Source organism: Corapipo altera, unplaced genomic scaffold, assembly GCF_003945725.1.
Source record: "Corapipo altera isolate COAL_440 unplaced genomic scaffold, ASM394572v1 56, whole genome shotgun sequence".
NCBI classification, from domain to species: Eukaryota; Metazoa; Chordata; class Aves; order Passeriformes; family Pipridae; genus Corapipo; species Corapipo altera.
The window spans coordinates 904003-922666 of record NW_020884896.1 but is presented as its reverse complement, the minus strand read 5'-3'; the positions used below and the strand labels follow the sequence as shown (position 1 = coordinate 922666).

Here is an 18664-nt window from a genome sequence, read left to right as displayed (position 1 = left end):
CAGTTTGGCATGTTAACATTCTTGTTGATTTCCTTCCACTCTTCATTATTTTGTACACATTTTTTGGAAAGTTACAATTCCTATTACCACTTCTCTGTGCCATCTATAACCTGGTTTAAAATACTGTTTCAGAGGTAGAACTGTAGTGTCTACTAAAAGCAGGGGAAAAGGCTGCACTTTTCCTTCTGATTTTAAGCAACCGGGAGCTTTCCAGGTGCCCAAGAATGCCCAAAGCTTTCATTTCAAGATAGCTTTTTTGCTTTAGATCTTTCAGATGGCAAAATGAGAGTAGCAAATTCTGAAGACAGTTTATGTATCACCTATAACAATTGCATCAGCTTTTTCCCAGAAGTTACAGTGACTTTTTAGCCCAGAGCACTGACACTAAGTTTTTTTCACTGTATTAAATTCTGACCTAGAACTCCATACACTAGTTCCAATTATCTTTGACTGTTTGGGTTCACCCTCTTCAAGATATAATTTAGCCCTAAAAGATTACCTGGATTTACTTCAGCAGGGGAGGTTGCTTCATTTCTGTTTGCTAGGAGAACCTGGAAAGAAAGAACTAGGTATGACCAGAGTAGAATATGCAGACAGGTGAACATAACTCAAAACCGTTTTGCAGAGAAAAACACAGATTAGAACTACATTGTAAATAAATGCCATTGAAATTCAAATAAACTCGAAAAGGAACCCAAAGGAACAAATGTCAACAATTAAGCAAAAGGACTATTGTCTCTTCAAAGAAGATCCTGTGTGAGGACAGTTATAGGATAAAAATCATACCACCCACTCTACAGGAAACTGCGAGAATCCAAGCTTTACATAAAAGCTGCAAATGTCCTAGATATGGGAACCTCATTCTGAAATGCTTCAGCTTCTGGTTGATAGTACTGGTACTTGGAGATTAGAAAGAAAAACAATAGTACATACCTCACATATACAGTTCAATGTTTAATTTAAACTACTCTAATTCCCCTTTTGATCATTCACCAGTTCTAGCAGCCCTGATAAGCACAAGACTAACAGGACAGTGCAGCCTTCTAATTGGACTTCGTTGCATACATTGGGAAGCACTACATCCTTGAGATACAACAAGCAGAAAAATATGGACAGGTTATACTGTCCTCAGTCTGGGGAGATTGTATACAAGAAAAGAGGGAAAATCATTCTGTTGCTATTAAACACATTGCAGCCTCTCTCGCCTCTCTTATCTTCTTAAAACCAGATCCCTTCAGTGGGTTCTCTATGCATGGCACAGCATATTGATGAGTCAGGTGATAAGAACCAGAAGGAAAGAGATGCACATATTTGTCAAAGGTTGGACTCCATGATCTTGGAGGTCTTTTCCAGCCTTAATGATTTTGTGATTCTATAAAGTCACCAGCCCAGAAATTGTGCACCTCTTGCAAAAGCTTTCTACCTCACTCTTCATTCTCATCATTGCTGCTCGAGGGTTCACGTTTTGAATCCTCCTCCTCATTCGTGAAGGCCCCTCATAACAATCCAGAATCCATCGTGGCTCTGAGGATCGCGATGCATCTCTCCACGGGCCCCTTCTGTAGAAAAGTTGCTCCTCAAGTATCATCCAGTCCTTGGCTGCTTTGCTGTAACCACACTGCTGCATCTGTGGGACAGAACCACTTTGTGCCATGTTTTGAACACTTCCCTCCCCTCAACCAGCAGTGGCACCACCCCAGTGATTCAGAGGGATGTGCCCAACCTACCAGATGGGATAAATGCAGAAGGAACACTGCAGTTCTGGCAAACACAAGCCCAACTGACCACTGGAAGTGTGCTGCAGGAGATTTTGCTAGTCAAACCAGTGATAGTTGGACTAGAAGATACGGTGACAAATACAAGCATGTCACAAACTTGAAAATGGCTGCTTTCATTAGATTTCCAACTCAAAAACAGTGAGTCAGAAGAACTGCATCACAGAGGTTTTATTCACTTTTTTTTCTGGCAAATGTGTCTGTCAAATGGCAACAACCATGCTTGCTGAAAACACAGTCTGAATCTCTCAGTCAGAAGTAACTGTGCTCCCTCCCAGCTAGGCATAAAATGGATTATTTCTACTTAGTAGGTGTGTTCAGGGAGTTGGGGGGCACTAAAATATCAATTTAAAGGAAAGAAGAGGTGAGATTTTCAAAGAAGGAAAAGCTTGTTGGTCTCTGATGGCCAATCCTGAAACAGAAACACACCTGTGACATTTTACTGTTTGTAAGCTTGAGATCTCTTTGAAAAGTTTTACTGGCTGCTAAGATAAAAAAAAAAAAGTCATTGTCCTCACTTTCATTGCTGCCACTGTGAGAGTGGAATAATTCATTAAAAAAAAAAGAAAAAGAGGTTCCTGAAAATAAAGTGGGTAATCCAATTACTGAGTGATGCTGTCTGTATCACTCTTCAGTAGTAATGTCAGGGATGGAGTATTGTCTCATCAACTCTCAGCAATTCTTTATACATACTACTCTCACTTCTAAAATGCCTGATTTCACAGGGTAGTCCAAGAGCGACCTTTCAACAACAGAAAGCTGTTGCACAATATTCCTGTTCTTTACCTGTATGTGGTTCTTGTACAAAGAGGCATACAGCTCCTGTCCAATTCTTCGGTACCGTTCCATACATGACACAAATCCCTAGAAGAAATATCAGAACACATGACACCAAGTTGCTGCAGGTATAAATCCTGTGAGGGACAGAAGCAGGCATTAGTTGCTCTGTCTTTTACAAGAACAAGTAGGGAATATGGCCTGTGTCTGCAACTTTGGTGGCTCTCCAGACAGTACAATGATGAGACAATCATTTGAGAGCAAGTTACACACAGTGTAGTCATGATCTTAACAAGGGTCATTAGTAGAACTACTCAGAAGAAAAAAGAAAACAGCAAATAAAATTTAAGGCTTCTTCTTTTGGAGCTGACTTAGTACTGCAAGTAGCATAAAAGACATTTATCTGTTGTATAGACCTTGACTGAAGTAAGGATCCATAATTATCCACCTGATCCTTTCTGCATAAACAGAAAATGCTAACAAAAGTATGGTCTAGATCCCCTTTTCTAAAACAGAAGATGAACTGCATCAAAACACATTTTTGTAATTTAGGAGCCTAAGTCCTCTGGCAACACGTGACTTGGTGTATAAATACACTATTTAATGGGATTGTGATGCAAAGATATCTGAGCTAGCTCTAGAACTGGAAACTTTGAGAGCTGTGCTAGTGCAAGAAGACTTAATAACTGCCTCTGCTCCTCTATGCTATTACAGCCATTTTTGTTTCCTGATCAGAAAGGCAAAGCATATGGAATGGCTGTGTGTATAGCTGAAGCATTAAACAACTACCAAGTAAGCTACTGGCTTGTTTCATCTTATTGCATGAAGATAACTGAAGAACCAATATAGAACTCTGCTTTAACAGGCTGTCCAACACTCATGGGATTGTTTGAGTCTTGTAACTCTAACTTTTCTAAGCAAACACAAGAATAGCTGCTCCAGCTGTTCCTCTCCTTGTTCATTATCTCTTGGTGTAACTGCCGACAAGTGGCCACCTGGGAAGAGTTCAGCATCACAACCTTCTTAATAACAATCACAGGTAAAAATTCTCCTGTTTGACAGTGTATTTCCTGGAAAAAGATTCAAGCTATCCTATTACAACTACATGCTGCTGTGTCTGATCTGGGCAAACTTGCTTTAAAATTTTTCAAATTAAAGCTCTCTGAAAGAGCAACTTCTTTTTCCCCTTAAGTCAATGGTACAACACATCAGGACCTCACTCAGGATAATGCTCCTAATCACTACTGAAAGAAGCAGAATCCCCTGAATTCCCACAGTATCCAAATAAACTAGAAATATCTGTTCCATGTGCCAGCCAAATATGTTGGAAAGATGCAGGCTTACTTGAACATGATTCTGAAGTTAATATAAGATTCTTCAGCCTTCCCAGAAACTTTCACAAGGTACACCAAAGCCATGAAATTAAAAAACAGGATTCGGAGTGGTTGACCATTAACTGCATTACAGAAAGTAGCAAAAGTGTCCTTTGATAAATTGATAAATTGATCTGTCCTTTGATAAGTTCCTAAGGATTAGAGGTGACAGACAAGGCAGAAACTGTCCAGAGATTGTATAGGAGAGATGAGAGTGCCCCTAGTGCCATTTGAAGATTCTCATGACCACCTGAGCTTCCCTGACAAAGGTGAGATTTCTGTGAGTCACAGCACGAGGCTAAACTGGCTGTCAAAGTCCCGGCCTCTCACTACCTAAAGCCACGGATCAGGTGGGTAATTTTTAAATGCATGGACTCTGTGCCCCACTGGTGGTGATTCCTCACAGCAAACTGTCTAGCTGCTGCTTGCACTGTGCTATAATTAAGTTAACATACAAGGTCTGTGTGGTGTGCTGATCACTGCTGGCTGCCAGCCAGGTCTGTACCCCTGCTGAGAAGTCACATTTATTGGTGTTTCCCTGCAGGAAGCTCCTGTTTTACACTGATGAAAGTCATTATATTTTTGTTTGTTTAAAGCATCATTAAACCTGTAATCACAGTTGTGGCCTCACAAAACTATTCCATAATTCATATAAAACTCCCATAAAGCCTGACCTAGAAAGCAACAGCATCTCTGCTGTTAAGACAGGCTCAGCACACGAGAAGAGCTGAGATCAGTTGTATGTGGACATAGGGCAAAAGCCATTCAGAGTAGACAACCAATGCCTCCAAGTATTAATAAACCATTTTAGATACTCACAAGCCAAGTCAGTGCTCTACTGGAAGCTGTTTCAAAGGTGCTCATAGTCTGTATTTCACTCATGGTCACCGTTCAGACCCCTAAGGTCAAAGCCCACATTGCAAAGATTCTCACTGACCCAACTCCTAGCCTTTGAAACATATGAAGGGTCCTAAGAAGGAAAAATTCTGCTAACCACATCTGGTCAGCTGAAGACTATCCAGTTTGGTTTCCAAATGACCTACAGCTAGCCATCTTCAATCAGATGAACATGTCCCTATTGATCATCCCCACAGGAAAACCATTTGGCCATAAAATGAAATGAACAGTTAAAAAAATTGGAGATGACTATGATTGGGAAAAAAAAAAACCTACGTAAGCCAAACCAACCACCAAAACCTGAAAAAGATACTCAATAAACATGGAGAATATAGACCAGACTATTATTTATTAAGTGTTCAGTTAAAACAATTACACTATAATTCTTAATGAACAACTAGTGCAAACAAGTTTCTAACAATTAAACAGATTCCATTAAAAAATGTAGGTGTTTATCCTTTAAAATGGCAACTCTTTATGCAGTAGATTAAATACAACAGTGTCACAGTGTAGTATTTTAAGCAAGAACAATATGCCAGATTTGGTAATAGTTAATGTAGTGTTACATAATATAAGGTTTGAATTCCATATGCAGAAAAACAGGTGTAAATATAAGAAATATAATATGCTTTTCAGGGAAGGGCATACTAAAAGGCCATATTGATCAATCCTTTCCTAAAAATCTGAGTATGAAACCATGCTTTAAGTCTTTTTTTTATACAGATTTCTCTACTTTGCAGCCTTAGACAATCACATTCTAAGTAGAACCGATCATTTTGCTGCCAGCCAGTATTTAGAGTTTGAAAAGGTGATGGAATTTACAAGTTATTTTCCTATTAAAAAACAGAAAAGCCCCATAGATCCAAAAACCATTTCTCCTCTTGCTGTGTGGAGTCCTCATGCAAATAGGGGAGAAAATGATTAGCACTGAGGAAATCCAGAGAGTGAGTTTTCTACAATTTCTTTCAACTAAAGGAATTGAAAGACTGCTTGTAATGAGAAACAGTAAAAAAAAACAAAAACAAAAAACCAAAAAAACCCCACCCCCTCAAAAAAAACCCAAAACCAAAACAGTCAAAAAGAGAAAAAAAAATATTGAGGTGTGACTTCTAAGTTAAATGTCTACTGAGTTCTGGAATGCTTTATGTCTGGGGTTTTTTTTCAATATATATACATCACTTAACATTCCCACACCTCATAAATATTCAGACTTGCCATAATAAACTCATGTTGCATGATACAGACACCACATGTACCACAGTTCTTTCCTTAAGAAATATTCTGTCCCTGGGGCTCTGCACTTTGAAGCTTTCTTTGGAGAATTAAAGGCTATATTTTACAGAATATATTACAGAACACACATGCACACAAAACTATGTGCCAAAACTCTTAATAAATGAAAATAAACTTCATGACAAAATAATTTTGGACTTCTAAAAGACAAAAGGAAAGCCCGAATATTCAATCTCTCACTGTGCCAAGTGAATAATCCCATGGATGATAGTGACAATACCCACATACCTGTTTTGAAGCACGTGTTTTAAATCACCTGTTGGTAAGGGCTAGAACTAATGATAATGGTACACTATTTTAGCTCTTCTGAGTAAAATAAATATTATAAACATATAAGCATAGAGAGTAAGGGCACTTATGTGGCATCACAGCTGTAACAAAAAAAGTAATATACTCTTGTATAGTACTTTTCACCAGTACATCTCAGAGGTCTTTATGAAAGAGGTCAAAGTCTTTAGCTTATAGTTGGGGAAACTAAGACAAGTAAGCTTCTGGAACATCATAGAACCATAGAATGGTCTGAGTTGGACAGGACCTTAGAGATAACCTAGTTCCAACCCCACTGCCATGGGCAGGGACACCTTCCACTAGACCAGATTACTCAGAGCTGCATCCAGCGTGGTCTTGAACACCTCCAAGGATGGAGAGTCCACAACCTCCTGTCACTATGACCTGGTTGCAGGGCAAGAGGGGATGGTGATGTGGCAAACCCAACCTGAATTAATTTGAAACAGCCTGGTAAGCCTACAAAGAGGATGCACATGGTGACAGCATGCAGTAGTGGGAGGGGCCACAAATTGCATTTAAATAGCATATGTGACAGTGGCAAAGAGTTTGTGCGTGGCAGAAACAGATCTGATGACCCTGATTCAAGAAATCACTGTGTTTAGGGCTGTGTTTAGGTATGTATTTCACAACTTTTACGTACAGGTTTTCTGCTAGTGAAGGGGGGCAGATTCGCCTTTAATCCAAGTATTTAAGGTACAAACACAGAAAATATATGTGCAGCACTTGAACCTCAAAAGTGGCAATTAATAACACTTAAAACCTCTGTGGATGATAATTCCAAAAGAAGGAAACAGGAAATTCTCATTAGAATGAGAAAAATTACATTATACTAATGAGATATATTTCACATCTTGAATCAAACAGAAAAGCTGATTAAATAGAACACAAAGGAAATGCCATTTTATAAAGAGCAAATTGTTAGGCTTTCTTATATATTACCCAGCAGCTCAATATTAAATTGCATCTACCCGTGGTGCAGCATTGCTCCTCTCAGCAGCCCCGTATCCCATCTCTGACCTCTGGACTATGTGCTCTAACCAGTGTGGATCTCCTGTCTCTGAGGATGTGACTTAGTCAGGAAGGAGACACTTTCTCAAAAAAGCAAACGATTTTTGCAGTCCTCATCTAGACCCAATAATCTTTTCACAGAAATTCCTGAACCACTATGACTTACACAGCCACAGGGTGAGATTGTCAAAAAAAGTTTTGAGTCTAAACTCTTTTGACATGTAAAACCTATCTTCTTGTATTCATGACAGTTCTCATGCTCCTCCTTTTTCCATACATCTAATCAGAATTTCCCCTTCTGATGTGTGCAATTAAAACTCAATACTTCTGGTCCTTTCTTGCTAAATCACAGAGAATAATAAATCAATCAACCCCTTCCTCATCTGGCTCACAAGTGGAGGATAGGATTACAGCTACCATGGTAGTTTTACAAAGAAGCATCTGAGTGTTATGGTAAATTACTAAAGCTGGGTGGAGCTTCCAATTCACCAGCCCTGTTCTACAGGGACAAAGTGCCTAACATCTCCAAGTCTACTACTGCTACTAATCTAACATAGTGAATCAGAGACTGGGTGCACTACTACGCTGTGCAAACAATAAGTCACCCATCTTGTGACCAGGCTACTTTTCAGGTAATCAAGTACGCACTAGGAAACAAGTAAGTTCATTTCATAACAGGAAAAATTGTTCCACTAGTTACAAAGTAACAATCATTAAGCTAAGGCAGATAATGTTTTCCTTAGCAGATTAAAGAGAGGTTTATCCTAGTCCTTCACATAGACTCTCCACACTGATGGCTGTTCGCAGGCTCTTTTGAATCACAAAATTGTTATTGCTATGTGGATTTTATTGTTGCTTTGCCAAAATTCATTTAGCTTTTCAACAGACTGAGTTCCAGCAGTTAAGTGTTGCATGGAAGCTTTGTGCCTCAACCCGCTAGGAGGCTAATGCAGAGTGCCAACTGCTCCTAAGGATCATGGATGGATTCCTGGCATTGCCAGTTGGTTGGGGAATAGCAGACTTAATGAGAAAATCCTCCATATTTCAGTGCATCATAAATGTACCCACACACAGGGGTGGGTTTCAAAGGGTAACCCTGAAGTATGGTGTATATGTGATGAGACTTCCAGACTGTGTTTATCAGCTAAACTCAGGAAGTACAGAAGCAGGTCTACTTCTATAGCAACTATATATATGTATGCATGTGTGCATACACACACAGTCCTTCAACAGATGATACTACTGAAGAGATTAATTCCTGAGAGAACAGATAACTTGTCTCCTAATAGCAAAAACACACAATGAGAGTTAAGGCATGTTTGTTCTTTAATCCTGAGGATGACTTCTGTGACTTTGGGATAATACACTCAACCTCTTGAGGACTCAGTTTCCATCCTGTTACAGTAGAGGCATTAGTTTTTATATCTAGTGAAAGGTGAAGGTCAGACTTTGGAATTATGGGGAATAGCAGTGGAGTCTCTTCTTGCCTTCACTTGTTCTTACCATTTTCCTATTACTATTTCAAATGCTGACATTCTACAGGTGCGTGTATCTTAGGGCTTTATTACATACTATATCAATGCATTTCTCCAAAAGCCTCATGCACATTTGAATCGTGGATTTCATTTAAGAAAAATGTGCTCTTCTAATCCTTTAGCTGATGAAAGAATTCTGTAGACATTAGCTTATGCTTAGAGCTCAGAGTACAGAATACAAAGAAGCATCTCTCTCCTGACCCCCAAAACAATCAGTTTTCTAAAATTACTTACATTTGAAGGTACAAGATTACTTCTGGATTTTGTTAGTGCCTGTAGTACAGGCTTCTCTGCAGCATAAAGCATGAATAGAACACAGATAGGTACAACCAAACTTTAATTTTGCTAGCAAAGGTGAGAACAATGAGAAATGAATGGTCACAGACTTCAGCACAGTTAGCAACCTATACCCTCACTTAGAAGAAATATTTATGTCAATCTTGCAGAGATTTCTAGGACTTCCCGTAATTTTCTGTTCTTTAATTTTCAGTTTAAATTGCCACTTCGGGCTTTTGAATCAAACGATCCATATAAAGCAACTTAATTCAAACAATTTTGTTTGAAATTATTATAAATAAAATGTTGCATTAAAATTTTGGAAGAAAACAGACATATTTGAAACAAGAAATATGAAAAATTATTTGTCTTTTTGTGTATTCAGCAAAGAAAAAAATAGTTTCAGTGGCTAGCACTTGTTTCTAGGGTTTCTCTGAAACCAAATATAACTCCTCTTTAATCCATGTTAACACTGTTTACTCATTTGGCATCATCTTTGTTATGTGAAAATAAAACTCTGCAACCAGCAGCTCTCAAAAGATGAGACTTTGATGCAAAGAGCTTTAAACATTAAATTCCACTCACTGAAATCTTATATCCAAGCTTAAACCTGACCCAGACACAATCTCTAGCCTGAAAGGCAGAAGTATATTTAAAAAAAAAGTATGCAGAAGAAATAACAGACATCTTGTCATACAATGTGTAATTCAATGAAGGGACTTCACTGTCACAGAACATCACTGAGTTTAAAAACACAGAAAAACTCCCTCTGAAGAATTACCCACAAAAAATCTGTAAGTACATAAACCTCGTATTGCATGTTTTATGATGATAAGTAAATCAAGAAAGAAATAACTGATTTTTCTCCTGTGCATTGTGCTGTCATACACAATGACAGCAACCTGTAATGAATTTTTAGGGGACAAACTGTGGGGTGAGGGACCCGTGAATCTGAGTCAGCCTAAAAGTTTGTATTCATCTTCATACAACATTTCTATTCCAATTCTCTGTTAAACAGTTATCTTCAATAAATGTGGAAATTAGTCCTATACATTTCAGAAATGTCAGTTATTTGTATCACATAATATAAAATAGCTCTGTATTTTATGTTTTCATGCAAATCTCATCTTACATAGACCTGTTGAATTATTTCTTTACGATATTGTAAACAATCTGAAAATTATAAATGAGTGGTATGTCAGATATCCATGTAAGAGGACATAAAAATTTCTTTGTTCAAAGTTAAGGAAACTTTTTTCCAGCTTGCTGCAGCATGCTGTAATTTAGCTTTGAGCCAGTTATTAAACAAGACAATAATATTATAATGGAAATTGTTTAATATACATCATTAATAGTAAAGTGCCTGCTTTCATTGAAGTAAAAAAAATGTGTGCTATGAGCAGTTTTGAAATGAATATTTGATTCCAAAGTTCCCTTGTGCATTTAATGACATGCTAATTTACATTTTAATTACTTCCTAAGAAATCAAAGCATTTGTTGACAGAAGAACATAATGTCAACTTCACGGTGCACTGTTGGTGGATAGTTAATGAACTTAATTAGATAATCAGTGATGTTAATTATCCTTCTATTATGAAGATAAACATGTTACACAAATGATGCACTTTTCAAAGAAATATCATTAAATGTTTACTTGTTTTAATGCAGTTAACTTGAAAAACTGATAAAAGACCGAGTGATTGGTAAGAAAAAGATTTAAATAATAATGGTGATCATGTTTCAAATATTTCTATCTTCTTCATTTCACCTACTATGAACTGCTAAGTTGGTCTTGACTCTCCTTCCTCCAAAATTAGCAAGCTAATATTTTATTTAGCAACCTAAGGTTTTTGTTCAACCCTCTTCTTCTCTTCACTACATTGCATATATCTCCCCCCTTAAACAACCATTCTCTGATGCAGTTGTTTGAAAACCAAGGCTTATAAGCATCAGACTTAATTTACAGTCAGTTATTGAAAGATGCCATAAAAATGGAGGAAAAAAGTAGCTACTATTTGAAGGCACTGGTCCACTACTTAGCTCTGAGTTCAGCTGCTGGTGTAGTGTTGCCATTGACATCTTATAATGGCAAAGGCTCTGTAAAATCATGAGATAAAGCTTCTTTTTTACAGAAGTCAAAATGAGCTAACAGTGATTTTATGTCCTGGGGACAAGTCTTCAGTGCCCTGACAACAGCCTTGGAATAAATCATCACCCTTCCGCTTCAACATCAGACACTTTTGCTTGAAAAGCCTTCTTTAAAACTATGCTCTAAAATACAGATTTTTGAACAGACATCTGTGCACAGACATCTACCTCTTCCCCCAAACCTGTAAACATGACTGCAAAAGCATGAAGCAAAACCAACAGCCAGGAGCAAATAGAGCCCCAGTGTTCTTCCCTCATGGAATCATGTGGAGTGATAGGGCTAATTCCAAAACTGTGATACAGCTATTATTTGTTTTAGGTAAGTAAGCCTAGCACTGTACAACATACATTAAAAAACTCCTGTAAGTGTTGATGTAGAGATTTACATTTCCAGCGCAGAAGGAATTTAAGCCCATAGTTTAAACTCCCACTTGGGAGTTGGGTCAGTGGAAATGTTATGTTTAAATACTTCTCAAAATACAATGCAGTACTGCCACAGGTGAATCACTAGTTATACTAGGTATACTAGCCATGTTTGTCATAAGGATGAGTGTTACATATGAAAGGATTTTTAAAAATGTTTTGCTGACTGTGAAATTTGAAAAGATGCTTGTTCCTGGTGTAACAAACCAATACTTTTCTGTAACAACAACACTTTTGTTTGCTGGCCTAACAGAAGCCTGGTGAATAAACACATAAGAAAACTGAAAAAAAAAAATACCAACAACAACAAAAAAACCCCAAGCCAACACCAAGCTGTTCATCAAACCAGTAAAAAAATCCTTAAGAGTTCAAACTGGGAAGAAGTCTCTTGAAGATTGACAAAATCAGCACAAAGGAGGTCAGATGTATCTATAGCTGTCATCACAAGCATATGCTTGCTGACCAAAATCTTAATATAAAGTTTCTGGCTTTGAAATGACAAGTTAAGAGGTCTCTTAACCTCTTTATTCTGAAGACTGGGATTAACAAGACTTTTCTATTTCATTCTTTCAAGTTTTATGGGCCTCTGGCATAGAGGAATGTAATTAATGAACCAAAAGAAAAGAGGACAGACATGATCAGGCCTCCTGTAAAACTGAGGAGGCTCTGCATTTCTTGTAAAGAATAGTAGCTATATCTACAGCTTTGAGGCAGTGTGTCTGACAGGAGTTAGAAATAGGCTGCTTGCAGCCTTGCTCAGGCACTCCTAAAGAACCTCAGGACACTGCATGGTAGAAGCTGTTGACTGATTTACAGTTGACTGAAAGACAATTGTTACAGCGGTCCTTTGTTGCTCTTGCAGCTTATTGAAAATATCAAAAGCAGTCATTGCTAACCTTAACATTAAATCCTAGATTTTGACAGCAAAACCCAGTAGCCAACCCATTTTTTCCTTCTATTGGGCAAAGGTCTGAAATCCTGGCTTAATTTCTGCACTTTTCTCAGTAAGTTTTACTCAGTTTGGAAAGACCATGCTTAGCTCTCAGTAAATGCAAATATTTTTATTTCACTATGGGATTTAAAGTCTTTGTCTCTCACGACATAGTTCATACTGTTACTTTTCTTCATGTTTCAACCAGGTGCCTATTGCTGTAGGACATAAGTTCTTACTAGCAGTAGTGAAGACAGAGGCCAGTATCTACAAATCACTTTCGTAAGTGAATACAGAAGCCACATGAGACAGAGAAAATGATGCAAAATTGCATTACAGCACTTTTTTAAGTGACTACCAAAGTGGTCAAAAATATGAATTAGAAGCACAAATACCATTTATTTTTAATGTAACCTTTTATGTAACTTTTTCACTGTAAATGTATGAAGGAAGAGGGCTGTTCAGAAGCAAATAAATTTTTGTCCTCTTAGATTTCACCTCTTTAAAAAGTGCATCAAACTCTGAAGGGAGGCTGAAGGGAGAAAGTGGGAAGGGGAGAATGGAGAAGAACATTCTAAGCTGTATCTTCCTATCTCATGGAGAAGAACAATTTATCAGAGCTACAGAGCTGTCAGTACTTGACATGATAAGGAATAACACCAAGTGAGTAATGTTTCCTCCAAACCCAGCTCCTTTAATTACAAGCCGCTTCCTTGCAGAAGAGAGACAGAAGATGTAGAAACACCAATTTCATGCACTTGTGCCTGAATAATGTCTCCATGCTGCCTTTTCCAGATGGCAACCTTTTCACTGGAGGAACTAATGATGTGGGCATATTTAGGGAAAAACCAATAACGGAGTCTTTAACCTTCAACGGCAAAAACCATGTTGTACAAAATGTTCCTTGGGATACATTTACAAATATCAATTACATTGCTCACTGAGGTGTAATCAGCTGTAATAATCAAAATTAATTTTAAAAAATAATTAAACAGACCCCAGGGCAAATAGTCGACTCTCTTGTAGTATGACATCATGGTATACATATGTACCTGGGAAGAACTTGCTCCCTCTGTAAGCAGCAAAGTGATGTTAAGGAATGAGAAGGATGCTGTGGCATGCTGAGAAAACACTTGCAGCTCAGTAAGGTACTACCAGACACATTAGGTGGGTATCGTAGTCTTCCTGATCAGCACACCTGGAAGTGAACCAGGCATCACTGCGCATAAAGCTGCAATCTGCTATAGCTCGAGCTAGAGGGTTAAGTATCCCTAAAGTGATGCTATAATAGACACACTGTCTCCTCAGCAGGAGAAAAAAAGACCTTAATATGTTAGGCACTGCAACAACACAAGCTCGGTTTAAAACTCTGAATACTATGTCAGTGCACTGTTGCCCTACCCTATAGCTAGTCACTCTAGTCCTAACACACTTGCAAGTAGCATCTATTTGGTGCTTTTTGTTTCTGTTTTTGACAAATTCCCAGCAAAAACATGGAAACAGCCCTTTCTTTCAGCAAAAGAGAAGCTCACAAATAGAAAAGTTGACAGTATTTTGCGTATCCTCCAAATCCATCCCTGGATTATATAACACTTGTTTCTTTAGGAGCTAAACTAAAATTTGGACCTTTAATACTTCATATAGAGTAGAAAATGGAAGGACAGTGCTATGATAATACCTGATGCTTTCTACTAATCCAGTGTCTGAAGGATAAGGTTTACATAAGTGATGCAAGTGAGAAGCAGCAGCAAAGGTGGCATCTCCTCACCTTGCTCTGCCCCAAGCAGAGCCCTCTAAGTACAGGCATATATGGGCTGATTAGGTTTTTCCTTTCAAGTGCAATAATTGGGCTTTATGCAAAAAGTATGCATTATTACATTATATGTTAAGAGAAGTTCTTCAGCTCACTATTTCTTTGTGATTATTTATAGCAGCCGAGAAAAGGAACCTCAGTTGCAATAGGTGTCTAGTTTACAATGGAGTATGTCAATTAACAGACACACTCAGAAGCCTCCCAAATCCAGACAAACTCTCCAGAGAGATATAAAAGGCGGACCAGTGACCAAGCCAGAAAAGACAAAGTGTAAAATTTACCTCTGACTTGCATATTATTTCCTTTGTGTTTCGGCCAGGCATGGACCTAATAGCTGAAGACAGGCTTTCACTCCAGGAATTGTGCTTGCTCTGTGACAGGCCTAGACCTGATTTATTTTGGAGAAGCTTCTTTTCAGATGCTGTAGGCCAGAACAGACAAAAAAGCATGTAAGACTTAAAGCTGAGCCTTTCAGAATATATATATCGTATCCCCATTACAGAAGACAAAACAACATGACAATGCCTCACTCCAGATGGACTGTTCTTCTATTTGTATGACAACTGAACTAACACATACTTCTCAAGTTTTTATTTAAAAGCCTCACAGAGGTCTGCCATAGATCAGTTTCACTACACAGACATGAACTTTGAATCACTGCAGCACTACACACATTTCAATGACTTCACCCAATATCTTCCCTTTTAAATTTTCCTATGAGACATGATTTAAGGAGATTTCTCTCTCTTGCAGCGCAGCACGAACCCTACAACATCATCAGGTGATTAGAGAAGGGCTGGTTATGACACAGAAAGCACTCCCAGTCCTGAATGAGAGAAACTGACAATCTGCTTTATCCAGCAGGTGATGGGCAGGGGAAAGGTATAACCAAGGAACCGGCAGGCACTCTGTTTACTGCAATGGCTTTGCTTACTACAATGAATATTCCATAAAAAAACAGAGACCTATCAAGTGCTGCCAAGCTTTTGTCATAATTTCTTCCCACAAAGGAGCGATCTCTGTTATCTTCATGTCCCTTTCTTTGTCATTTCCTTTTACAGAAAGATCCATCTTGTAAGTGTCCTCCAGGGCCTGCCGCCTCTGAGAAATGAGCTGCTTCCAGATGATTCCTACTGTTCTCAGAATCTCCTGATGGACTAGGAAACAAAAGAAACTATAAATGGAGAATCATTTTCTGTGTAAAGAATCAAGCAACAGATAGAGCAAAACCATCTAATTTGGAACAGCATTGGTCCAGAGTAACTGCTGGAGTCAGTGGAGTTCCTTTTTGTCTACTGCCTCGGCAGGTTCTAAGCCAGAGTAGTTAGACAGACAGAAAACAGCAAGACATTTCTTTTACAATATTCAACTCCCTGAAAGTAGGAGTGACAGATGAGTCTAACTGGTTTCTACCTTGGAAAACAATTTCATCAGAATTTTGAAGATCTTATTATCATACAGAGAATGCAAAAGCACATAAAGGACGTTATGTTGTCAAACATCATTAGATATGGAGGGGCGAAAGTAACCAAGTCATGAAACAATTTGACACAGCAGGAGGATACTGTACAAGGAAGTGCTGAGATGCTTAGCTGTATTTCCCTGCAAAACAGACTTACTTGGTTGCATCATAATATTTTTTATTAAAAAATAAAAAATAAAAGAAAGGAAGCTGCTCTGCCATAGGATTCAGCTGACAGCCCTCACACTGAATTCAACCCAAAACTTTCCCTGTGTTTCTCTTAAAAGAGCAAAATGCTTCTTCCTGTGTATAACAGACAGACACAAGCTCTATATGGGTCTTGAAAAAAACAAATAGAACTACAAATAGTATGTGTCTGGCCACTGAATGGCCATAACATAGGGGAGAGATCTCCTTTACTCCTGAGGATGTTGGGCATGACTTTTGAAAAAAAAGGCATGTAACACAAGTAATTGTTTAGCACAACTTCCTTTGCCTGTGCTGTGCCTGCAATGTCTATACACAGCAGAGGAAATAAGTAGCACTTGCACAAGCTGCTACGATAACTGCTTAGGCCAGGCAGTTTCCTGCTCTGTAAGCCAAAGGCAACCTGTGGTATAAATTACCATCATCTGGAGTAGGCAGGCTGCCCTTTTCCTCTTCACTGGGTGCAAGGAAAATTTGGTGATAAGAAGCCAGCTTTGGTTTTGCATCCACCCCAAAACCTTCTGAACAGCTGTGATGAAGAGGGAAAGAAAAGGAGGGCAGGTGAGGCAACCAGACTTAGAACAAACTGAGGACAGTGAAAAAGCTACAGGTGTTTCTGTACATCCATTCATACTTGATTCATTTGGTAGATCAATATTTCGAGGCTTGAGGGCTTACACCAATCACATAATGCCACAGAATTTACAGGAATTGGGAACTAAACCACTGCTGGTCTGGTGTTCAAAGCCAAGGAGCAGTCACTGAGATCCTGTAGATCACTCTGCTGTACGTGCCTTATCCCTGGACTTCTTCCTGCACTTGTATCTACCATTCATCTCAGTCAGATAAAACACAGGTCTGTACTGATGTAGCCAGTCTGAATCCAGCTTTCTTGCACCTCCACTGGGCATCCTGTATGTCTTTTATGGCAAAGCCGCCATTTTTATGTCTGATTTTCTTTTAATTACCACAGTTCTGATTCCCTGGCTTTGCTATGTTTGGCTTTTGGATAACACAAACACTTCTGTAATTAATTTTTAAAAAAAATGTTTCTGTTCTTACTACATACAAGCAATCCTTACCCCATCTCAACAGTTTTGGCCTGGAAATTACTATCTGACTGGAATAAGAACAATCAAGAGAAGACATCAGAAAGTACAGCTCATTTCCCATGTGATACTCTATTAATGGATTTAATCCAAACCACCTAAGCAGTACAGAAGGCTTTCAATCAAACAAGAAACATCGTTATAGTGAATAAACTACTGGCCTTCCACAAAACTAAGTTTCCAAAATAACTTCCCAGCTTACACAAAAGTACATCTGGTGTATCATCTGTAAGAACAGCAAACAGAGCAGGTATGGATGTTCTAGCCCTACACAAGTCAATGGCAAAACTCCCAACCTCAGTACGACCCAGACTTTGCAGCTGAGATCCAAGTAACAATAACAGAAAGATTCACAAGATCCATGCACACTTTTATATATGTTTTAAATGTACCTGCACACGAAAAGCTGCTGAATCAGAAAAAACATTTAATTACATTAGCCCATGCAGATGTCTCAGATAATGGCCACCTGCATGCTTGTGGAGAGATTCTAGTCTACATCCCAGGAGGATTTCCAAATCCTCATTTTACTGATCGGCCCGTGAGCCAGCTCCACTGAAATCAGTTCAAGCTTCTTAACCCCAGTTACTACTCTGAAGTAGACTGCTGGAAATGCTGGATCCAGCTCAATCTCAGCTTCTAGTGATTCCTCAAAATGGATATTACTCAAGTTCTGTGAAATCTCTCCCTCTGCACCCACTTCCATAGATACAGCACAGACGTAAACAAACATTATAATGAGATGAAGGTTTGTACCTGCCCGAGTTCAGTTGGCAAAGGCAGTACATTAGGCAAATCATGAAATTATTACTTGAGTTGTAAGTTGCAAAAATAATGTCCCAGTGCTCCTGCAGGACATTGAGAGTGTTCAGGACATTAAACTGTTCAGGTAGTGATTGCTGAGGTCTGGATAGGCAGTATAGGATGGCTCTGTTTAAACAGCTGTACAGGGCACTGAGGAAAACTTCCTTTTGAGAAACTGAGCTTTCTAAGACCTGTGAAAACACAAAACAGCACAGTACTTGGCTTGCTCAGAGAACTCTCTCCCCAAGGATCCACACCTCCCACTTAATTTAAGCTGTTGCAAACGTATTTCAGCAGAACTCCCCTGAACTACCTGTTAGATACAAATTCAATCTTTCTGTATTTCTGCTGAAGTCCTCAGAATTTTGGAAGAGATTAATTTATTCTTGTTCAGCAACACGTACATAGCCAATGGACAGTGGCACAAAAGAGTGGCACAATACTATCCCTTCTTTATGGGGCACCATCTATCTCCATTATCATTATCATTTAAAGCTGTTATGTGCTCATGCAAGAAACCAGGAATAATAACAATCACCAAATGG

General features: G+C 38.6%; 1 protein-coding gene across 2 annotated transcripts in view; it reads right to left on the bottom strand.

Annotated features, from left to right (window-relative positions):
• WDFY4 (WDFY family member 4) overlaps nucleotides 1-18664 on the bottom strand; it is a 127870-nt gene that overhangs the window by 56506 nt on the left and 52700 nt on the right. For both annotated transcript variants that reach the window (XM_027648205.1, XM_027648206.1), the window contains exons 36-42: nucleotides 18072-18310; nucleotides 16626-16735; nucleotides 15503-15694; nucleotides 14819-14958; nucleotides 2562-2639; nucleotides 1424-1627; nucleotides 500-551 (exon numbers count right to left, since the gene is read on the bottom strand). In XM_027648205.1, the coding sequence (XP_027504006.1) occupies nucleotides 500-551; nucleotides 1424-1627; nucleotides 2562-2639; nucleotides 14819-14958; nucleotides 15503-15694; nucleotides 16626-16735; nucleotides 18072-18310 (1015 nt within the window). The remainder of the gene's footprint in view (nucleotides 1-499; nucleotides 552-1423; nucleotides 1628-2561; nucleotides 2640-14818; nucleotides 14959-15502; nucleotides 15695-16625; nucleotides 16736-18071; nucleotides 18311-18664) is intronic.